Source organism: Carassius gibelio, chromosome B7 (assembly GCF_023724105.1).
Source record: "Carassius gibelio isolate Cgi1373 ecotype wild population from Czech Republic chromosome B7, carGib1.2-hapl.c, whole genome shotgun sequence".
Taxonomy (NCBI): Eukaryota; Metazoa; Chordata; class Actinopteri; order Cypriniformes; family Cyprinidae; genus Carassius; species Carassius gibelio.
Window position 1 is genome coordinate 33,560,576 of NC_068402.1, and position 24,916 is coordinate 33,585,491.

The 24,916-nt window shown below is 35.2% G+C and overlaps 3 protein-coding genes across 5 annotated transcripts in view; all 3 read left to right on the plus strand.

Moving 5' to 3' along the window:
- The window catches only part of LOC127961187 (synaptic vesicle membrane protein VAT-1 homolog-like), a 29,663-nt gene extending 19,457 nt beyond the window's left edge, over window positions 1-10,206 (plus strand). Inside the window, exons 8-9 of the mRNA XM_052560178.1 lie at window positions 5,616-5,699; window positions 7,550-10,206. Coding sequence (XP_052416138.1) covers window positions 5,616-5,699; window positions 7,550-7,648 — 183 coding nt within the window. The 3' untranslated portion in view covers window positions 7,649-10,206. The remainder of the gene's footprint in view (window positions 1-5,615; window positions 5,700-7,549) is intronic.
- A 2,084-nt stretch (window positions 10,207-12,290) lies between these two features.
- clec3a (C-type lectin domain family 3, member A) lies at window positions 12,291-13,919 on the plus strand. 2 transcript variants are annotated; one of them, XM_052562030.1, is made up of 3 exons: window positions 12,291-12,519; window positions 12,649-12,741; window positions 13,440-13,919. In XM_052562030.1, the coding sequence occupies exons 1-3, from the start codon at window positions 12,414-12,416 to the stop codon at window positions 13,835-13,837; spliced, it is 597 nt and encodes a 198-aa protein (XP_052417990.1). In that variant the 5' UTR covers window positions 12,291-12,413; the 3' UTR covers window positions 13,838-13,919. The 2 variants fall into 2 exon arrangements, with proteins under 2 accessions (XP_052417990.1, XP_052417991.1); XM_052562031.1 differs by having other exon boundaries at window positions 12,298-12,519; window positions 12,655-12,741.
- Window positions 13,920-15,150: 1,231 nt separating this feature from the next.
- The window catches only part of usp47 (ubiquitin specific peptidase 47), a 35,264-nt gene continuing 25,498 nt past the window's right edge, over window positions 15,151-24,916 (plus strand). Inside the window, exons 1-3 of one of the 2 annotated variants that reach the window (XM_052560620.1) lie at window positions 15,151-15,435; window positions 20,572-20,631; window positions 22,335-22,529. In XM_052560620.1, coding sequence (XP_052416580.1) covers window positions 15,394-15,435; window positions 20,572-20,631; window positions 22,335-22,529 — 297 coding nt within the window. In that variant the 5' untranslated portion in view covers window positions 15,151-15,393. The remainder of the gene's footprint in view (window positions 15,436-20,571; window positions 20,632-22,334; window positions 22,530-24,916) is intronic. The other variant, XM_052560621.1, reaches the window with a different exon arrangement.

Consider the following 24,916-nt stretch of genomic DNA (forward strand, 5'->3'; position numbering starts at 1 on the left):
TGGGTGAACTAACCTTTTGTCAGCTGTCAGCCATGTCGGTACACAAAAGAGTTGACTGAACTCATTTACCCAGTGCATTTTTTACAAACGTGCATCTGTGCACCATTTATGTGCATCCCTGTCTATAGAAAGCTTGAAATGTCTTCATTAAATACTCTCTGATTATGTGATTCTTATAAAAGTTGCATTTCTTTCTAAAGTTGCATCCACTGTTATGCAGAGATGGTCGTAGACTTCATCTTTGCAGTCAACACTGACTCAGAAAACACTAGTTCAATAACAAATAATTCAAATATCCCCAAGTATTTTCTGACACAATCATAGGCACGATCGAAGCATGTTCCTGGTGCTTTGCGGCAAGCTTTGTGTGTGCGCTTGAGTGTGGAATAGGCCTCCCCAGCATAAGTAATTAAATAAATATAAACATGTGATTAATCAACTAATGCCTAGTCAACTAGAATAATATTAAGTCTGGGGCAGCTCTATACTGGCAACCACCCAGAACACTTTAGCAACCCCATAACAATGACATGGAAACCATCAGGAGCATCCTAGCAACTCCTGCATTGAAATGCTCTTGCACCCATCCAGAACACCCCTGCTTGGCTATTTGAAATGGCATTTTAATAGGTGATGGGAAAGACAGATAATATTTACTGATTTTTTTTTTTTTTTTTTTTCTGAGAGCAGCGTCCCTTTAATTAAAGTTACAGAGTAACCCAGATCATTATATTCAAACAGCTGAACAGAACGACTGGCCAGAGCCTGATAAATTCAGAGACTGCATGTGCTCTGATGTGTCTGACAGGAGACTAATAGTCCTCACAAGCTGTGGCGGCACCAGGCTCAAACTGGCACATAAGACCAGGGAACACACTAATGTAAGGTCACTCCGTGGCTCATGCTTGAGAATAAAAAAGTTCAGAGCGGTTTCATAGTGGCAGCATGTGCTGTCCTATGACTCCTCAGTTATATTAACAAAGCTTAGAAATGGTTTTACTGCTTAAACTTAATTTAACAGTGGATTTCAAAAACCTTAATGATATTCATATTTAATAGTTAACCAATCAGTCGTAGGATTGGCACTGTCTTTGCACCCCAGTGCAGTGACTCTTGATAAGGTGCATTATTTCAGTATTATTAGAGAGCGAGGGAAGTGGTTTCAGCACTGGGTGCTCAGACTCCCGTGACTTCAGTGTGTGGGAGGGGAATTCCAGAGGGTGAAAGCCTGTGCCAACCTGAGCTCATTGTAGGCTGATCTGAGATCACCTTTTGTCCTCGTGATAATGAACAATTTCAGGGTACAGATCGGGGAGGACCATTCCCGATGCTTCCAGCCCCCCTTTTAGCTCATATCTCTGCTAAAAACATCGGTTTGGTTTTGATTATCATTTCTATTTATGTTGAAATCATGCATTTTAAACCAAATTAGTTTAAACTTCTGATACACGTTTTTTTGAGTGCACACATCCAAAGCACGTGCACGGAAAGCCACTGTCACACACAGCATGTGAGTATCAAACAAAGTTCTCTTTCATGTCTTATTGCACTTTAACTGTCAAATAAACAAAGTTAAAATTAGTTTTTATAAGTAATAAAAACAGTCAGTCATGTCTGTGAAGGTAAACAGCTGGGAAATACAGTTTATTGCATGTTTATTTTAGATCTTTGTAGCAGCAGCATAATATACAGTAAATAAATCAATAAATCCACTGCTCTCTTGTCTGTTCTGAGGCTGGGACTTGTCTTTTTCATGTTTTCTGGGTTGATGGATGCACCAGGGACCCGACTGAAGTATGGAAAATGTCAGATTTTTATGATGTGTCCACCTATATACCATTGCTTCTGGCCAAAATATCAGTCCATAATCCATAATAATGCTTCCTCTAGTAAAAGTCCATCCATGTTGGTTTCACACATCAAAATCCACATATTTGTTTAGAAATGTTTTGCACTGGGGAAAGCAGTATTATGAATCGAGGACTCATATTTAGATGGAAGCAGTGGTTTGAAGTTAGAAAAAATCTTCATTAAGGATTTGTTTGTTAAAAACACACAGCTTTTCACTTCACAGGAATTAGTTGATGGACTGGAGACGTGTGGGATATTTGTGATTATTGTAATGTTTTTATCATCTTTTGGATTTTCATTTATGGTTGAACTTGGAGCAGTTTCCAGCATATTTGGTAAACAATTGTATGTTTTTTTTTTCATTTAATATACTATGCAAATAGTACATATTGTTTACAATAAATATAATATAATAAATTATAATTAATGTTCTTTTTTCCTTCCCCACAATGTTTGAGACATGGTTATGTGTCCTTATATTGACTTAACTAACTACAGTATATTAGAATCAATATGAGAAAGTCTGACAAACCGTGCTGTGCTGTGTTGCACCAGGCCTTAATTAATCAAAAAGGTTTAAATGCTTTTTGACAATTTGCATTCAGAATTCACAGCTTGAATGGTCGTGACATTTTTGGCCTAGAGCCATGGGATTTGAGCATTTTAAAGTTGGATGTATAAATGAATATTTGTGAGGCTTTGAAAACTAGTTTTGTGCTGAAACCCCTGGGTGACTGGATGTGCCTCTGGGGATATATTGAGGCAGTCTTCCACCGATGCATTTTATCGCCTTCAATCCTGCATAGCCACTGTGACTCATTCACACACAATCAAACCTTCTGCATATTTGCAATACCGTTGAAAGGATACTGATTCTGAGGGGCACTGCTGGAGAAACGGCTCTTGATGTTTTATTGGAAAAGAGGGTGGATGGGATGATGTCTGTATGCAGACTTATTACTCACCTAATGGACAGAACAGCAGTAGCACTAGTTAAAACCCTTCATCCTTTGCTTTAAAGCTGAGGTGTTTTGGGATAAGTTACATGCAGAAGTTTAATAGTTAGCAGGCCTTAACAAGTACCTTTTACAGTTATATAATGTGCAGTTTAAAATAAGCAAAAGGTTCTTTTTGATGTTTAAAAGTCTTATGCAACACAACATTTGGTTTAAACTAATTTAAAAAGTAATACTTGTGAAATAAGTGCAAAAGTAGCAAGACTTTTATACTCCTTATACCAAGGCTGCATTTATTCTACTCTACTAAAAAAAGTAGAGTGAAATATTACTACTGTTTTCTGTTTTCAATATTTTTAGTGTAATTTATTTTTGTTAGGTTAAAGTTCAACTTTAAATGAATCTCATTTGACACAAACACGACGCGTGACACATGATTCATGAATATTCAGCTTTCCCATTTTAACATATATTAAAATAGAAAAGTTATTTTAAATTCTAATAATATTTCACAATATTAATATGTATACTGTAGGCCAATATTTCTATTTTTACTGTATTTCATCAAATAAATGAAGCCCTGGTGACCATAAGTGACTTCTTTCAAAAGCATAGAAAAAAACTTGACTAGTGTAATAAGATGAGTGGAATAACTACAATCTTATGATGTTTTGATAACAAATTGACAGTAAAGTGAGTCAGAAGATTGATGAGTATAGCCAGGCTGACAGCTGGTACAGCTGACAGTGACGGACAGGATAATGATTGTTTGAGACAGAAGGCATGTTTTTTCTTCAGATTATCAGCATAAAATTGGGTTCTTTTGATGCTGTATCACCAATATAAAGGTGTTGATGAATACAAATGATGCTCTAACTGAGACTGTTGACTTCTGTCGTTAATGATAATGGACCTAGAACAGACACTTGTGGCACACCAATCTTTGTCAGTACTAATTTGAACATGAAACGCTAGCAATATTGCTATTTGTTTACAACAATATTGAAAACAAGTCAATTTTTGTTTTTTAACAGCTTTACGCAAAACATGCCTTCAGGTTTGAAAGATATCATGATAAAACTCTTGGGTGCAATAGACCAAGACACTGGTTGGTGTAGGGGACTGTGGATGAAAAGCATATTTGAAATGGCAGTAAACTGTTTTTAATCGTCAAGGATTATTACCATCAAGTGATAAAGATATTTATTTCTCTTTCATCATTTTGCCTGACTAGCAGCTGTCATGTTTATTCATTTACTGATTCATTCAGTTACCAGTCACTTCCACATAACCTGTGGGCACAGTATAAACACTTACATGATAATCATGTTTTGCAGTACTGTCATGTGTATTCTGTATGGTTGTGTAGTGTGCCTTGTGATGTCCTGTGAATAACTTGCACCTTGTAATTAATTTTTTAAAATCGGAATTTTTTAAAACAACTGAAATTAACCTCTCTTAATCCTTAAAGCTCATTAAAGCTACCATACTAATGATGTGATAGTAGCTCATTTTCTCTGTTTTTGTAGCCACATCTTCATCTTGACATTTGGCAATTAACTATAAAGTATCATTGCTTTTTCTATTTGTGTTTTTATTGTTGGCAGTGAAATGTGTGGATAAAGGCTGAAAAGCAATACACAACTTTTCAAATTGGAATTTAAACACTATCTACTTTTTATTTTATTTCATGAATCTACTGCATTTTAGATTTTGGGTGGCACTCCAGGAACAAAGACTGAAACAAATCACTTCAAATCATGTTGCACTGCAAACAATCCTTATCTGCCTGTTTGAATAAAGGAGCTATACACGTTCCTTCATGTTCTGTTTTCAGATAACATTACATTTGGTATTGACATGGAATAACAAGAATAGATGGCAAGAGCTCTTTTCAATTCGCTGCATTCTTTTCCTCCTCATTATTAGAATTTTTTTTCTTCTGTATCAGTATTAAAAAAAGAAAACATATACTCTGTGTTTTTGGTCTTCTCTCCCTTTAATTTTACGATATAACCCACAAATAACTCACTGGAATGTATTAAGCTTCTTTCCTCTCCAACTCTTCATGTCTTTTTTTCAGGCTTGTTTTCACATGGATGCTTTAAAATGTAATTGTCTCTTCGTTTCACTTCCAATCTTTATTAGCAGTGTTTACTGAAATGTTTCTAAAGCAGGTACATCCAGTATTTATCTGTCAAAATGACAGAAATCACTTTGAAATATCACAGTCTGAAATATTATCACTCAATGTTAATGTCAACGAACATTTTTGAATAAGTCAACATATGTTACATAATATGTGACCCTGGACTTAAATGAAATTGAGATGTATACATCATCTGAAAGCTGAATAAATATTCATCCACAAAATGTATTATTTTTCAATAAGTTTTCAGAAGTCATATAATAGCTGTGTGTGAGGCACAGACAGAAATTTAGGTTATTATTCCTTGAAAGTCTTATTTTGAACCTCACTGAGCTCGCAATGACACACTGGGGGAAGAAGGGTCTATAGTCCCTATTCATAGAAAGTTCCTTTTGAACTCCACTTGAGACACAAAATTATGCAGGTTAGAAACACCATTGAGGATTTGGAATGAGTTGCGTAAATAGTTCTGACCAAATGAATTGGTGAAGTGCATTGGTTGTGCTGTTTGTGTCTTTGCTGCCCCCTTTAGTATTGTCTTTGACACTACATGCATGACACGAGGCAATATGGAGCTTATGCATCACTTATTGATTTGTTTGACTTAATGAAGTTTTGTGTGTTTGTGTGTGTGATATGTTGCTCTTGTTAATCTGTAGGTGAAGGAAGCCATGCAGAGAATCCATGACAGAGGAAACATAGGGAAGCTGATTTTGGACGTGGAAAAGTCTCCCACGCCTTTGGTGAGTAAGTCATCCTAAAACCTGCCTTTGAATTTAGACCCGTGTTCAAGGCGAGCAAAACATTATGTGCACAACATAATAATTATCATGTCAACCGTTGGTGCTGCCCTTTCATTTTTCATTGTTGGGTTTTCTAACATCATTATTTATGTATTTATCCAAAACCGTGTGACGAAGAAAGGGATCCTTTAAGAAGCACAAAGGCACATATGAATAATACACCTGTTTACTTAAAGAAGGAACAAAAAATGGTATTATGACAGTGATCCGAGAGTCGGGTGACATCACCATCAGCTGTTTCCATGGAGACTGCACCATGTGACGCCGTTCTCAGAGGAGACGTTCTGTGGAAAACGTGGCCTACAACAGCTTGCTTTCATGAGATCTACCTTTAGTGTCTTCACAGAGGAGCGACTGAAGAACTGAAGTCCATTTTCTCCCTCCCCAGATTTGATTGTGTAGATGTTGATCTTCTAGCTCAGAAGCCTTTCTCTGCTGTGTCCTAGATGTTTCTCCTCAAATGAGGAAGGTGTTTGAAGGATCAGCTGATAATGTCTAAAGTGATAGTTTAACTAAAAACCTAAATTCTGTCATCATTTACTTTCTTCCTTCTGTAGAACACTAAACAACACTCGACTAAACAACAACAGGTTATTTCAGTATCATTGAGTTTTTATTTATAGGTTTTATTAACTGTTTGAAATAGTTTTTTAGTAGTGCTGTCAAAAGCATCCAAAATAAATGTTTTTGTTTACATAATGTATGTGTGTGTACTGTGTAGATTTATTATGTATATATACACACGCATGCATGTATATATTTAAGAAAAATATTGTATATTTCTGTATTAAATATATTTATACATAATATAATATATATTATGTAAATATAAATATATGTGTGGAAATACATGTAAATACTTTCTAAATACATTTAGATATATATATATATATATATATATATAATTTATATATACATAATAAATGTACACAGTACACACACACATTTACATAAACAATTTTTTTTTATTTTGGATGCAGTTAATCGCAATTAATCATTTGATGGCACTAGTTTTTAGTTATATTTTTCATTTTTTATTTTAATATTTTATTTTTTATTTTAAAGTTTTAGTCATTTTGGTTTATATTTTTTTATTTAATAAGCCTTTATATCTATATCTTTTGGTCATTTTTTCATTTACCAAATGAAAACAAAAAAATTTTCCTTGGCGACTATCTGACATAAAAAAAAAATTGTAAAAAATTATGCTATTTTTTAAAATGTTTTTAGATGAACCATGAACAACATCAGACTGTATTTTTCACTTTTCACTTGGCTTTATAAATTAAAATATTTGTATGGTTTTATTTTTAGTTTAAGTTAACTATAATAACCCTAAACATCATTAGACTGCATTTACTTTCAATTTATGCACAAAATAATAATAGTAATAATAATAATAAAATGTAACATTTGATTTCAATTTTGCTGTAATTTGGTTATCTGTTATGTTTTGTAATTTTTGCTATTTTTTATATTTAAAGTGTATAATTTGACGTTTGCTTTTGTGTAAAAAAAAAAGTAACTCTTAAAGGCACTATACAAAATAATAATAATTATTATTATTATTCAATATTTTCTTTTGTGTTCCATATAAGAAAGAACATCATACAGGTTTGGAACTGAGTAAACAGATATCTCTCTCTCTCTCTCTCTCTCTCTCTCTCTCTCTCTCTCTGTCTCTCTCTCTCTCTCTCTCTCTCTCTCTCTCTCTCTCTCTCTCATCATTCTAAGAAACAGGAGACTGTGAGCCTGTGTGAAAACACAATGATCTTTGATTTCTCTTTCAGATGGCCAATGACAGCACAGAGACCAGTGAGGCAGGTGAGGAAGAAGAGGAGCAGGAGGAAGACAATGACAACAAAGAGCGAATGCCTTTCATTCAGTGAAGCCAGACTCATCCAGAGACTCTCGTGAACCTGAGCTGAGCTCCGTGTCAAACGTATCTGTGTGTGTGAGATGTGTTCGGTTTGTTGTTTGTGTGTTTCTTTGCCTGTTTTGGACGATGCAGTTAAAAATACTCCAAAACACTTAGTGTGGTGTTACATGTTCGACTGAAGTGCCATTCTTAGTGCGGTGTTGAATTGTTGCAGTGTTTTAGACCAAAACGTTACTGTAGGATAGGATTGCCTTTTCATGAAAGCCTTTTGCAGCCTTTCGGATGTTTTATTTGGCCCCGTCAGTCAGTGAACTGAAAGATGACTGCAGTCCAAGTCCAAAACTAATGCTTGCCAAGAGACAAATGGAAGTCAAAATTGGTTTTGGCAAGTAAATGAAACGCAGCAGTGGCTGGAAACTTTATAAGGAAGTGCAATTTAATACATGGTGTAGGTCCAACAGTAGGATATAAGTGACTTTAAGACTTTTACCTCCGTGGGCAATTTATCATCTTATGATTATTATGGAAAAGTTTTTTTTTCTCTCTATAACTCCATCCTCTCAAAAAAAATACATAATTCTCTACCAAAAAAAGATAATACTGTAATTTATTCACCCTCATGTCACTCCAAACCCGTATGAAATTTCACATTTAACAAAAAAAAAGTTGCTTTTGACATCTGATGAAGGCCTTGAAGTTTGCAGAAACATCTCTGTTTCTGAAGAAAACTAAAGTATGTTCGCAGAGTGAGTGTTGCTCTTTTCTTCAGAAGTTTACGATTTTTGGTCATGCATCTGCATTTTATTTTGGTCTATTTCCAAGCATGTTGGTAACCACTGACTTCTATTGTATAGACAAAAAAACCACCATGACATTTCTCAAAGTATCTTCTTTCATTTTCCACACAAGAAAGAAAGTCATACAGGTTTGGTATGACATGAGTGTGAGTACATAATGCCTACATTAAACCATTTCATCCATAAGGACAAACTGGATTTTTACAAAATAATTTGAATTCAATAAAATGATCTGGATTCAATGCGCAGGTGTGGCAGGTTAATTTTGGACACCGCTGCAGTGCTGCTGATGCATTTGTGTGAGTGAGACTGTGAGATTGTGTGTTTTTGACTGAAATAATTGAAGAAAGTTAAAGGCGGAAGTCATCTGGAGCTTCTAGTTGTCATGTAGGTGCTTGTTTGGGTGGCACATTTTTAGTGTGGCGCTGTTTTTCTGCTCCGAGCATCTACCATCTCTGATCACATTATTTAAGCCTTTAGAAAGACATTTAAATGAGTTGTCATGATCAGCTACTAAATGTAATATACCCATATAGTGTTATGCATGCTCCTTAAAGAAAGAGCTCACCTCAAAATTGAAATACTGGCATAATTTACTCACCCTCATGGCATTCCAGACTCTTTCTTACTTCTATGGAACAGAAATGGAGATGTTTCGCAGATTGTTCATGCTGCTCTTTTCCATACAGTGGCCCAGGGGGTGAGTAAACAGTGACTCGGATGCTTTTGTTTGGGATGAACTGTGTCAGTAGATCACCAGTTAATGTTCTGATGTTTAGGTTAAATCCAAGCATCATGACTTTAATTTCAAGCTAGTAATCAACAACAACAACAACAACAAAAAATGATATATTAATAATTCTTAGTGCCTTTTGTCGCATATCTGCAATGAGGACCAGAAGGCTTGTCAGTGTTTGTTTTTCTTTTTGTATTTCATTGAGAATAAACACTTTAATGTCTTAAAACCTTTTTTGCTTACATATACCTCAGAAATGAAAACAGTGGTTGTGTCTGAAGTTGTATTAGTTGTGTGTGTATGTGAAGGTATGCTGTGTTTCATCTCCTCTTAAATTATTAATTAGGTGGCTTTATAGGGAATACATATAAAAACAACCAGTCTGATAGTAACTGATCATGGCTTGCACTCATCATTGTTCCTCCTTTTTGAGTTGTTTCTTTAAATTAAAAGAAAAGTTCACCAAAAAATGAAACTTTTGCTTATAACTTAAACTCCAAGATGAGTTGATGAGTTTTTTTCTTCATTGGAACAGATTTGGAAAAATGTAGCATTATATCACTTGCTCACCAATGGATCCTTTGCAGTGAATGGGTGCCGTCAGACTGAAAGTATCAGAATAATTCACACAAGTAATCCTCACCACTCCAGTCTATCAAGCCTGAAAGAGAGTATGTTTTCAGAAAGGTTTTATTTCTGAGTGAACTATTTCTTTAAGCGAGAATGACTTCCGCATGAGCAAAAATGACTCAAACCCATTCCCCTTCTATTCTGACCTACAAATTCAATGTTTTTTGCTTGTTTCTTTATTGTGCATGATATGAAAGGCACACATATATGACAGCATCTTTCCACATTTTCCTGTTTATTTTGGGTTACAATTGCTTTCTTTGAAGACTTTCTGATGTGTTAGTGGGTCCCCGCTCAAGACACACAAAAGCATATTGTTGCTGTATAGTTTAAGATTGTAGACGTGCTTTTATGTTGTGGCAGATTGCAAACACATAAAATCTGAATAAAATGTTGTGCAGAGCATTTCTATGGAGTGTTATTTGATCTTTATGTCATTAAAATGCTGCTCCGCACATCATCCTCATAACATTTCACACGGCTCCTGTCTGATATTTTGCAGCAGAACTGGTAACACTGATTGATACATGACTGACACAACTTATTATTTTTCTTGATAACCCTAGAGGTTACTTACAAATGGCACTGAGAAATTAACAAAGCATCACTTTGCTCTTTCCAGTTAAAAATATTGTGGTCAGTGGCCTTTTAAAGGTTTTTTTTATTCAAAAATCTGAAATATGGCTGTGATAAATGTGTATTTGACCTTTCCCCTGGATTTCTGAATGTCACTGCAGTAATGGAAATATCTGCAAGTGTTTTTCTGACCAATGAACAAATATCAATAAGATTACCAGCCCCAAAATGAATCTTTTAAATAATTTCTGGTATTGAAGTTTGTTAGCTTCAGAAATGACAAAAACTAAATTTGAGTATCATTTATGTATCATGATACATAAATATATTGCAATATATATATATTTCTAAATAAGATGGCTAAAACTTGGTAACTCTTTAGAGTATGGTTGCGTTTTTTCAAATAAACGATGTAGCTAACATGAAATAATAATGAAGGCAATAATCTTAATAATCTTCATTACTAAAAAAAATATTAAAATCAAATGTTGTATCTGTAATATTATTTAATGGCCTTCAGCTAATAATAACAATAAAAAGTTGCATTTTTATTAAATTACACTAACAAAGAATAATAAATGATGTAACAAATGTATTGCTTACTATTATTTAATGCATTAACATTAACTAATGGGCCCTTATTGTGAAGTGTTCCCTGAAATTTAAATGATTACTGACTGAAAATTTGGAGTTCATGAAATTTGTACTGATATTTCTGAATGAATTTTTCCTTTAACTTTAATCTTTTCAATGAACAAGTTATTATTTTTTTATAAGTCAGTGTCCTTTCTGCAGCTTGAAAGCTTCAGTCAATATTTTTTGTAATTGCATGGAAAATTCATTGAAGGTATTAATATTCATGATATATTCTCATGAAATGTATAAACGTATCTGTCAAAGTCTTTTTCTTTCGAGAATGAGAAGTAGTCTATGATCTGCAGGGCACATTTCATGTGTTTCAAAGACACGCAGTAAAAGATATTCCCTCTGGGCTGTTTGCTCTTTTTGCATCATGCTCTAAAATTAGCCGAGAACACTGAGCTCTGAACTAGACTTCCTTCTCTGATCAACAGCCCCTCTGTCTCCAACTCCAACTAAAATCAATGCGCAGCTATTCGTATCCTCAAGAGCTGTTTATGAACAAGTTATGCAACAAATTTGTTGAATACTTGGTGTAATTGATTCAAAATATATGAATCTTTAATTTCGATTAAATTAAAATGTTATTGAGCTTACCAACATTTCTTGTTAAAACAAATTAAACATTTAGATAAAAGTAAAAAAATAAAATAAATACATTCTTTACTAATTTTATTTGAAATATTTTAGATAAATTAATTACAATACAAAGAGATAAAAATAATTTTGTATAACCTAATTAAAATTTATGATTAAGTAAAACTAATAAAAAAAAAGTATTTTGAATATTTTGCATGGAATAAATTACTAAATGAAACTATATTACACTATTTAATTAAATTATTTATACATTTAAATCAATTATAATTAAATCTTATATTTCTTTATTTGAAATGTTTCAGATGGAATACATTTGCAGCACTGCAAAACAAAAGTGAAGAAGAATGCTTTGTAAATATAATACAATTTACTCTTTGAATACGTTTATTTTTGTTTGAAGTCTTTTTTTTCTGTGGATTATTCAAAATCTACTTTTGATAAATCACTGGTCAACAAACTGGTCAAAAGCAAGGAATTTATTTACAAACTGAAATATAATTGAATTAATTAGACTTTTTTTAAATCCATGCCACACATAAGGTGTGGTAGTGAATGGATTTTCTTGTTGGGTTATGAATGGGTAGACTCCCAAATGAATTTCATGTTTTTCCCAAGTAAATATTTATGAATGGCTGGAAACAGGGTATTGGTTGTTGTGACTGGACTGAAGGCGTTTCAATTCCCTTTAGGTACACAAAAACACAGAATGTCCAGCCAATAGCCTGTGAGTAAAAAAGGGAGAAAACTGTAGGACTTGTCCACTTTCTCTCAGTGATTTGCACAGCTCGTCTGCGACCATGGCACAGTCTCTGCTTCTGCTGTTGGCAATCTGCTTCAGCGTCCTCCAGTCTGGATATGGTCATCCCTCTCGCTCCAAAAAAGCCATTCCAGCTCGACAGAGAGGTGACTTTTATGTCAGGACTGCATGTATTTCCTTAGATGCATCAAACCCTTCAGAACTCTCAGATTCAGTCAAGCTTATAACGTATTGAATATTTGATCTGACCTCTGGTGTGTCGTTCTTCTGTTGAGATACAGCGACAGAGGATGAGGACGTGAGGACACAGATTGACAAGCTGTGGCAGGAAGTCAATTCCCTGAAAGAGATGCAGGCGCTGCAAACAGGTAAACAGGAGTGATTTCATTTAAAAAGCGTGCTAATGCTGCAGAGCATTACTTAATATTATGCTTGTTTCACACCATAAGTGGCAACAGTGCATATTGTTAACATATGAAAGTTGACGTGAAAGTGAGCTTAATATTGTAGTGTATATTTCAAATCTTAAAAGCATTTTTTATACAGCCACTTGCACATAATATAATATTAATGGAATATAATGCAACTTATGTGTACTTACAATGAGTTCACCTACATACAATGTTTCTTAAATCTTTAAAACTGTCTGTCTCCAGTAATTACCGACCGCTGCTTCTCACTCAGGGCTGTGTCAATGCTAATAGGTCAGAGATCGTCACAAATAGGCGAGACTTATTTCAGTGACGTGTAAAGAGGGAGAATCTGAAATAGCTTGTCCCGAGAGACTGTTTCTAATTTATTGGGATTATAAAAAATGAGTGGGTGGATTTTTTCCATATAGGCTGATTGTTTTCACACACTGTGGCCACACAACTGTGTTCAAACACCTTATAAAAGTGATTTTTGCATCATAGGTCCCTAATGTGTCTTATTACAGTAACAGTAAAAATGCTTAATAAATATAGCAATATTTTCGTCACTGTTTAGTTGATATTCACATCGAAAGGCATGTGTGAAACTGCTATAAACCAGTGTACATGAGTGAATGTGGTTATATATGTTTCAGTTTGCCTGCGTGGCATCAAAGCCCACAGGAAGTGTTACCTGCTTTCTGAGCAGGCCAAGCACTACCATGAGGCCAACGAGGACTGCATCGCACAGGGAGGGACCCTGGCCATACCTCGAGACATCAGCCAGAACCAGGAACTCACAGACTATGTCAAACGCAGCTCACCCGCTTCCAAAGATTTCTGGATCGGCATAACAGACATAGTGAAGGAAGGCCAGTATGTGGACGTGAACAGCCTGCCTGTCACTTTCTTCCACTGGGATCGCTCCAAGAGAGAGCCGACCGGAGGGAAGAGAGAGAGCTGCGTCACACTCTCGCTGGCAGCTCAGGGAAAATGGCACGACGAGGTCTGTCGCAGTCAGAAGAAATACATCTGTGAATATCTGATCCCATGATGCGCATGACATCAAGATGCATGTTAAACGACAGCCTGTCATTAAGCTGCTCATTAAAAATGAATCACTCAGTTGTAATGTATGACGTGTCCTCTTTATTCATCAGAACAGTAGAGGAACACTAAACAGAAACTTGCTCAGGTTTACAGTGCTTGTTTTTCAGTGCAGTAATATTGTTTGGGGGGGGGGGGGGGTCATGGTATCATATATCTTTTTTTTACATTTAGAACATGAACATTTTGACTTTGCAATCAGATAATTCTATTTAGAACATTCTACAATTTAGAATATTTAGAAAAAAGATGACCGTAAATAAAGTAATAAAAAATAATAAAAATGTAATAAAAAAAATTAAAGCTTTTCAGATGAGGTAAACACAAAGTGTGTATTTATATAGAATGCATTATATCTGACTTTTATTAGTTTGTTTATTTATTTATTTACAAAACAAGAGGCAGCATTCCAACACTACAAACATAATGAAAGAAGATAAAACATAAACCGTAATGAATGATTATACAAGAATAAAATTAAATACAAAAATCACCCACTTTTATTTGAGTAAATGTTAAAATAAAACCACCCCCATTTATTTAAATAAACAGAAGATTTTGTCTCAACATTTTTGTTAAGTTTAACTAATTACTAAATGAATTAAACCTAATAAATAAAATATATATAGACATTTAATTATATAAAAAACTAATAAAAATGACAATAACACAAAACACAAAATGATTAAAATGTTAACTAAAACTATAGCTGACTAAAATATAAAACCAGAATATTAAGAAATATAATAAATGATACAAAACACAAGGTATATGGACCTTTTTATAATTTATACTTTTTAAATGGTTATATATAGCCTATATATATATATATATATATATATATATATATATATATATATATATATATATATATATATATATATATATATATATATAAACACACACACACACACACACACAGTTTTTATATCCTTTATTTGTTTTTCATACATGTATATATACTATTGTTTAGTTATTTATTTTATTTACCTATTTTTGTATCTGTCCATTTATCTTCAATTCCGGAGTTTGGTTCACTTCGTGAACAATAAAACAATTCTGTCGTAATGCAAAGGTCAATTATATAATGACAGCAGACTTCACTCAAAAGGTTGAAGTGTGCTCTCAGGAAAGTTTTATATTTCATAAATATGATGCAAAGTCTCTTATTACATCTCAATATTTTCACTTTTCACTAACTGCCAGTTAACTGCGCGTGCAGCTGTTTTATAACGCACGCAGACACAGTGTTGTCGGAAGTGACGCAGATTTATGTAAAGTCTCGCGAAAGTGCGCCGCGGCCATTTTTCCTCCATTGATTGCTGTTTTTGCTTACAGTCCAAGCAGAAAGAAAGTAACAGATTAAACCGGATTAACGGTCATTTAGCTCAAAAGCAGTTTCTTCGACATCGCCTGGTTTTGCCTAACTCACTCACAATGGTGTCTCGAAGCTCCTCGCGGAGCTCCTGTTGACAGCGGACCGCGGCTGAGGATCCGAGGGAGATGATGGTGCCCAGCGAAGAACAGCAGCTTGTGCCCAAAGAGGTGAGAGATGACCCACCTCAAAATAACACATGGGAATCACACCATCAGCTCTGTAGATCGCACAATGAGCCAGGAACTCGCGTTTAGATAAATGTAGAGAGAGACGTGAAAGTGCGTGTCAGTGTTGAGCTCAGCGGCTAGCAGCAGCTCGGCTAACTATCTGTCAACAAGTCCTTCCAACTGATTAAATACGGTAATAACCACTCAAATCCGGTGATTTATGTGATTAATAACTCGGATAACATGTTGTCGTGTGTGCTGTCCGACTGTTTACTTTTCACACAGCCTGAAAAAGTGTCCTGCTGGAGAGAGTTTAGGGAGGTGCTAAAGTGTGCGCCATAGTTTGTGTTAGCAGCACAGATTAGACTGCTCGATTTAATCCACATCTGTTCCTTCATGGACACGATTCGGAATAGATTGATAGTTCAGGTATTTTAGGACTGCTGTCTAGCGTTTTTTCATCTCTAAAAGATCGTGCAGTGTCAACACACGTAAAATCAGATTTTAATCAAGAACAAGTTTACCTGGCAACCTGTTCTGGTCAATTCGAATCAAACCTATTGTTTCAGATTGGATCCACATTACATTATTTGTGGACAGGATTCAGATCAGATGGGAATCGGGACACTTTTGGACCCTAAACTGTCAGGATGTTTATTTTTAAGACTTTGTGCTAACTGATTAATAACTGATTCAAGTTATTTTGGTAAAATCATTCCTTATTATTAGCAAGGACAGCCTGTATTTCTGGAATGCCTAAAAAAGTAATTTCTGGAAATGACAAATATCAGGGTCCTTGTATATTACTCCATGGCACCTCAAAGAAAACTAGTACTTGGTAGTAAAAACTAGTGATTGACCAATTTGATGGCCAATATAAAGCAGACAGGTATGATATCAACACGTTTTAATTAATTTTTAAAGATGGCAAATAATAAATGATGTAATGAAGTTTATGCTTATTTTACATAATATTTACTGACTTTAAATAGATTTTACCAGAAAAGATAATATATATATATATATATATATATATATATATATATACATACATACATACATACATACATATATATATATATATATATATATATATATATATATATATATATATATATATATATATATATATTTAATATTAATATTATATATATATATATATATATATATATATATATATATATATATATATATATATTGGGTGACCACTGTTATTACTATTATTATTATTACTTTTTTTGCCTTTTTTTTTTTTTTTTTTTTAGTTTCCCCATTTATGGTTGTTATTGTGGGTGATTAAGTTCATTGCATCAGGGATTCCGACTAAATTCAGAGCAGGATTAATCTATTCAAACACATAACAACAATAAAAAGTAATTTGACTTTAGCCTGAAATGAATGAGACTGTTTGATCCCGTTTGATCTAATAAAATGGTCTGCAGGATTACCACATGAATCTGTCTCAGTCTTTTATAGCTGGATGCAACACTCCCTCCCACGCTCTTCCTCTGGGATGTGACAACACCTGCTGGAAATCATTGATTAGTCAGCACTAAAGTTTATAGTTCTATTTTATCTCCGGTGCAACCAGATTACCTTCATAGCACACAGAGCCTTTTTTTTTCACCTAGTTGTGGCATTTATCCTGCGCTGAATGATGTGTGCACCAGGGTTCGTGGGATCACAGTACACCACTATAACCATGACACTAGAGCTGCATCATTAATCAAAATAAAACCAAAACTGCAACAAGGCTTAGTGTGATTTTCAAATCACAAATGCTGTGATTTCATTTTTTTGTATTTCTTTTTATGCGCTGAGTGTTTCAGAGTGTTCTCACATGTGAACAGCTCATTATCCACCATGTTTTTATCTTCTCAAAGCATCTCGATTCGCAGCAAATTCTGCTCCATACGAACCTCATCTCTGCATGAGTTTAGGCTGCTTAAACATGGATTTTGGAAAGCAACATGCGCCAACCATCTTCAAATACTAGACAGAAGTGCTTGTCAACAGAAGAGAAGCTTTAAGGGCACCCTGCGCTTTTCCATCAAAAAAAAGTTTGATGGTGTAACATTTGTGAATGAGGAAATTAAGACACCTAATAATATTAGTAATTTATATAAATAAAATTATATATGTCAGTGCCAAATATATATTTTTAAACATTAAGAATATAATTTTTTAATTGAGTAATAATAATTGTTATTTTATTGACATGTTGATAAATAATCGCACAATTATAGGCAAATTGTGCAGCCCTATACAAAGCATAGCAACCCGGGTTTATTTTTTGCAAAGGCATATTATGTATGTTTCTGGTCTTTTGTATGTTATACGTTCAATGTGATGCTCTTTTAATATCTCATTCGGATATTAAAATTAAATAAAATACCACCACCACCAATACCAAAAACCCAACTAGCTATCATATATCATCAGTTGATACTGCTGTTAACACTTTCTCCGTCAGACAGATGCAAAGAGTCTGGTGTCGTTCCCCATTAGATTTGTTCCCCCACATCATGCAGGCCTACACGGTACCATTGATCAAAGAACTTAACCTCGCGTTGCCTCAAGAATGACGTTCCTGCAGATCTCAAGTACTGTAAATCACATCTCATCAAACCATTCACCAAATAACATCAGATGAAGCCCAATTTGTGGCTGCGGTTGGCTGAGGCCCACGAAGTGCAGGCCAGTGATACTGAGCTCTCTCTCTCTCTCTTCATTTTCAGTCTGGCTAGTTTTAATCTGCTCAGGATGGGCTCTTAGTAATCAAGACCGTCCAATGTCAGTGGGCATTCAGGTAGGACATCTTCTAATGATGTCACTGTCCACTTCACTCTCTGTGCATATCTCAAAATTTCCAACAACTCTGCCTCTGTCCCGGTGCCACACAAAGGCCAGGCCCAGAGAACATCTGCTGCCTTCAGATAGAAGAGGAATGTTTTGCATTCTAGCAAACAGGAAGACAAAACATAGAGCCAGTAAAGTTTCACAATAGCTTTTTGAAGTGAACTGTCTTTCGGGTCAGAATCGGCTTATGCGGAGCTCCTATTATGGTGCGTGGTTGTAGGGTCTGCTGGCTGTTTCAAAGGAACACCTGCTAAAAGTAATTAAGCTGTTGGACAGAAGGCTTGGGGGTGACTCATGCCCAGCAAGGGTGAGGCACATTTATGCATTAAGGCCTCACTAGCATTTTTTTCAAAGTAAATATCTCATAGGTCTGGTTTATGTCTAGGGTTGGTAAATTTAGTAATCTATTTAAAATCTATAAAAAAAAAAAACCCTCATGAATCCAAAGTGCTGTAGTTACCCAATGAATGAAAAGCTCTGTAGTTTTAGTGTTGTGTTTAGATGATTTGCTGCCTTGCATCATATTTTTTTTAAAAAGGAATGCAGATATTAACAGGTAAACAAAGGTGGATTCATTGGGGTAACATCCGCCTTTACTTGTTCTGTCCTACTATGTAGAATAAAAACAGGCTGGGTGACTTTCTCTTTAAAGTCAACCTATACAAACAGTGCAAGTAGTTTCCCTAAATAGTAATCAGGCGCTTGCTTTGGGCCTTTGATTCGGGTGCTGTGATGGTGTTCAAAGGGACTGGAAATGCTAAGCAGGATCTGAGGCCCCACTGGCCCCTCTCTCTCTCTCTCTCTCTCTCTCTCTCAGTCTGTCTCTCTTGCTCTTTTTCTATTAGCTGGCATCTGTGTGCCAGGTAGAAATCTTTGTTATATCTTACTTCTACTATTGATGTCATTCACATTGCACCACAAGCTCACCGTTTTTATCACACCTCCACGGGACCAGAACATGAGCTAAATTACAACTCCGATCTGCATCCAACCTGGGAACCCACGCTGGAAATGTGTTGAAATGTTTGATTCGCTGGGCTGCTTAGTCACAATGTGTAGCAGTATACATGTAGCTACAGTTTCTGACCAAAAAAAAAAAACCTTTTGACTATATAGGCAGTATAGGAAGGTATATTACTCAGTCATCATTGGAAAACCTGGAAATATTTTTACAAATTATTTCTCAGACCTGGAAATGCCATGGACATTAAAGGGTTAGTTCACCAAAAAAAAATTAAACTTACCCCATGATTTACTTACCCACAAGCCATCCTAGATGTATATGACTTTCATCTTTCAGACAAATACAATCAGAGTTATATTAAATAATGTTCAGGCTAATTCAGTTGTAAATATGGATATTTTTCTTACACAAAAGGCCTTACAGAAAGCCTTTATAACCACCGGAGCCATGTGGACTTCTTTTATAATGGATTGGTTACATTTTTTGGACATCAAATTCTGGGCTACCATCCCCTCCCATTATAAAGCTTGGAAGAGCCAGGATGTTTTTTAATATAACCCTGTTTGTTTTCGTCTGAAAGAAGAATGTCATATACACCTAGGATGGCTTGAGGATGAGAAAATCATGGGGTAATTTTCATTTTTGGGTGAACTACCCCTTTAATAGACCTTAAAATATTGGAAAAGACATTGACATTTTCATGTTATGTTCTACTTTCAAATATCAAAAATTTAAGTAACTCAAAATATTAGGTGTATTTATTTGTTTAAGAAATGTTTTGGCCATCAGCCTCAAGGTATTTGTATTTGAAAATATTAGCACACGTATTTACAAGTGTTTTAGTTCATTTTAAAGGATACCCATTATCACAGATATTTTTCCAATTTTCCAATATAGGTCAAAATGATCAAAAAAAAAAAAAGATGAATGTCTCATGGATATTTTGATATGCATCGTCCATCCCTGCGTCTTCGAATTCTTCGTTGAGATACAGATCATGTAGCCCTTTGCACCTTGTCATAATGAATACCGGCTGATCAAGTACAGGCCAACCTGTTTCATGTGAGCACCTAACGATATTATCCCTGATAAAAATACCCTTTAATCTGATAATGCCCCCGCTTGTGTTGACATCTGTGTGTCTTTTACAGTGGCATCTTCACATTTTCTTCTCTAGATCTCTATTCTTCCCTTGCGTATTGACCTTTAATACATATCAGACATCAGCACGGCTCAGGTCGTGATGCTCAGCCTTAAGCTCTGGGCTGGTTTGACTTCTCTTGAACAGTGTGTTGTTGTTGTTCTGTCTTCAGGGTATTTTTTGGAGTTGCAGGCAGAGTATTTTTGAGGAGATGCAGAAGAGGTTCTCACAGGTAGTTCTGTTTGGTTTGCATGCGTGTGTTTATAGCATGGTGATTAATTTGATACTAACTTGCAAATGAAGACGTCAGGAAAAAATCAGCTGGTTTGAGCAGAAGCTGAGGGCTTGACATTCACAGGCAGATGGGAATTTGAGGATGTGGTGTAAACATCTAATGAAGATTAAATTATTTAAATCTAAATAAAATAAAAACACACCGTATTTTTCGGACTATAAGTCGCACCTGAGTATAAGTGGCATCAGTCCAAAAATACGCCATGATCAGGAAAAAAACATATATAAGTCACACTGGACTATAAGTTGCATTTATTTAGAACCAAGAACCAAGAGAAAACATTACCGCCTACAGCCGCGAGAGGTTGCTCTATGTTTTCAGTGTAGACTACAGGAGCTCTGAGCAGTATAGAGCGCCCTCTCGCGGCTGTAAACGGTAATGTTTTCTATTGGTTCATTTCTCTCGGTTCATGTCAAATTATTTTTGATAAGTCGCATCTTACTATAAGTCGCAGGACCAGCCAAACTATGAAAAAAAGTGTGACTCGTAGTCCGGAAAATACGGTATCTGGTTGTTAGTGATTTCGTAAATTATTGCGTATTGATATCGTAAATATATAAAATAAGCTTGATGAGATTCACTCAGTAATATTTTTCCTGTAAGATGAGAATTTGAGTATATAGTATATTAAGGTGGTTAAAGTCAACAGGAATTCCTCTTTTTACTTTTCTTAATAATGTAGAATATTCATGAATAAATGTAGGAAGAGACTTGATTTTATCCATTGGAAATTAAATTGGATTGTCAAAAGTGAGCGTTACATTTTTTTTTTAGTTTTTAGTCATTTGGACTGCACTCTTTATGCAACATCAATGAAGTCACCAATGTCCAAGCTATAAAAGAAATCAAATTGTAAAAACAATTAGTAAAATGATAAAAAATAGTTTTATTTCATTTATTTTATACAAACATGTTTAAAAAGTAATTAAAAACAAAAGGGTTAAAGTAAAGCACCCTTAAAACAGTCTATTCAAGTTATTGTCAGTGCTTTTCCCATTAGAGATATACTTAGAAGTGTTTTGCTTTCATCTTTCTTGGTACTCTCAGTCAGCACTTTTGGTAACATGATCGGTTCTTTAGCAGACGCTCAGACAGCGTATAAAAAGACAGTGGCTTTGCTTTGTAAACAGCACCTGCAATTAACCAACCACCTCCAGTCATGGAGTCGACATTATAGCCTTGATAGCATTCTGTGGCCTCTTTAAAACACTAAAGCCATAACTTCACTTTTCGGAGCTATTTTCATAGTTACATTTAACTGAGTGTCACTGTTTAAGAATATGAATGTTTACGGTTTTTATTGATTAATTAGCCAGGTTTGTTGAGGCATGGTCATGTTTTTTGTCTTGTTTAACATTGATTTGTTGATGCTGGATTGCAGAAATCTAACCTAAGAGGCTTTGGATTATTTGAGTTCAGTGTTGAAGTCTGTACATACTTCCTAGCTTACCATGTCTTCCAGGATGTTACATAACGATCAGACCATTAGACGGTTCTCTGATGGTATTGCATGGCACAAGAAGACTATTGCACTTTGCTTGTGTCATGTCTGATGAAAGTTCTCAGCACTGCAGCTCAGCTTAAACTGATGTGTAAGCTTGGTTAAAGTAAACTATGCGTATGCGTTTGTGCATTTACAGATTGAAAGTGCAGCGGAGGAGCCTAGAGTGCTGTGTATAGTGCAGGACACCACCAATGCCAAGACCGTCAATGAGAGGCTGACGCTCAACCTGCCCGCCTCCACCACCGTCAGCAAACTCTACGAGGATGTGGCTCACAAGGCTGGATATGTGAACGGCACTTTCTGCTTGGGGTGGGCCAACACTGGCGACATGGTGAGAGTCCTTCCATAAAACAAACAAAGACTCAAAAACATGTCATTCTTCTGCTTAATATTTGTTGAAACTGTAAAACATTTATCCAGTATTATTGGATTAATACAAGGTCCAAAAGAACAGCATTTATAAAAAAAAATCATAAATGTCACTTGCTGAAAAAAAGTGATTTATATAGAATAGTGATTGATAAGGAATAGTGATTTCTTAAAAATATCTTACTGAGCTATTTAATAGGGGTGTAACGGTTTACAAAATTCACAGTTCTGTTCGATACGATTCACTGGTGTCACAGTTCGGTTCGGTACGTTTTAGATACAGCAAAAAGAAAAAATTGGCAGATAAATTTCCTTGATTTTTTTAAAAAATGTTTTATTTATTAATAAATAAATATATATATTTGTTTTTGTTTTTTTTACATTGAACAATGATGGAGCTATTCTTTACCCATCTTCTATGGTGTTTTCTTAGCAGCATACTGTATAAAACAAAAACAGCTCCTTATGAAAAAATATGAAAATTTTATATTGTTGTAGTAGTTATGTACAAATACAAAGATGTAACTTTTTATATGGAACTCTATAACTCTTTATATTGAGTGTGTTTTTACTCAATTGGCTTATGTTTTTTGGAACAAAGCAGGAATTACGGTCTGGCTGAAATGGGCTCGTGAAGGAATATTGTAACGGGGCTCAATTACATTAAGCATGTTCTTAAAACCTGCGTTTTCCACTACAGAGTAAGGTGCTCGCTCACTCAGTATGCACTGAAGGCTCGTTGCAAAATGGCTAAAAGGGTCTTTCACACAGGACCCTGGGCTCAGCGTTGCCCTTCAGATACAACGCGATTTGCGCTGCACTAACAACAACAATACTAGTCCATTTTGATTTCTGTGCTTGTTTGGATGCCCCGATCGATTGGTAAAGTGCACCCAAACACGAGACCTGTTGGTTATTGGAGGATCTTCTATTTCTGGTCTGTTAAACGCATGGGCCTTTTTGCAACGAGCCTTCAGCGCTTACTGAGTGAGCGAGCGCCTGACTGAGTAGCCTAACATAAACATATAAGTTGGTGTTTTTTTTTTCTTTTTCAGGTGTTGCCTGTTATGTCGTATGGGTTATTGGGCTACCTTGTTGAACGCATATTATATTTCACAAATTTGTATTTATTTTCCAAATATAATTAATTAGTCTAACGAACCGTTCGGTACATAATGCGTACCGCGTACCGAACCGAAAGACTCGTACCGAACGGTTCAATACGAATATGCGTATCGTTACACCCCTACTATTTAATAGTATTATAATTATACAATGAAAATGTTTTGGTGTAGGATTCACTAGTAAAACCCTCTCATGAGGAATTTCAAAGTAATTCAAAAAAATTAAAACATCTGAATTAAATGTAAAATTTTTAAACAGATATGCAGAAAGAATAGTTTTTTGGTGAAACAATCCAATCTAAACTTCACCCATGTAGTAATAATGAATGAATATGCTCTGCTTATAAGTTCATTATTCACATATACTAGAGGTTTGTATTAGTGCTGTTTGAATTTTGTACTTAAATATTATCGATATTCAAATTTACAAGCCTTAATTTCAGTTGGGGGGAAAAAGGTTTTAGCTTCTCTCCTGAGGCCACAAGAGGGTGCATTGTGCACGATCCTTTTTTGGTTCACTTTCAATACTATGGAGCAGCTGTACTTACCACACATTTTACAAGATTATATGTTTGTCAGTGGTACTGAGGATCTGCAAATCATTCCCCATCGTACTTGGTCATCTCTCATTAAAGGGGTCGCACACCCGATGAGAAGCGCAGCACCACGTCACGTTACGCCACGTCTTAAAATTTTAACACACTGTTTTATACGAGTGTATGCACACTGGTGGTGCCATTCTGCATCTGTCCACGGCACCCAGCTATGACTCAGGATGCTGTTCAAATTCCTGCCATGCCACAGAGTGCCATCTGTATACCGTATTTTCTGGACTATAATTCACACTTTTTTTTCATAGTTTGGCTGGTCCTGCGACTTATTTATCAAAATTAATTTGACATGAACCAAGAGAAATTAATCAAGAGAAAACATTACCGTCTACAGCTGCGAGAGGGCGCTCTATGTTGCTCAGTGCTCCTGTAGCCTACACTGAAAACAAAAAGCGCCCTCTCGCGGCTGTAGACAGTAATGTTTACTCTTGGGTCTAAATAAATGAGACTTATAGTCTAGTGCAACTTATGTTTTTTTCCTCGTCATGACGTATTTTTGGAATGATTCGGCTTATACTAAGTCAATTATACTATTCGGCTTATATAAGTCATGATTTTGACATAGTCTGAAAAATACGGTATATGCTTTAATATGTTAATAATGTTTTTTGTTA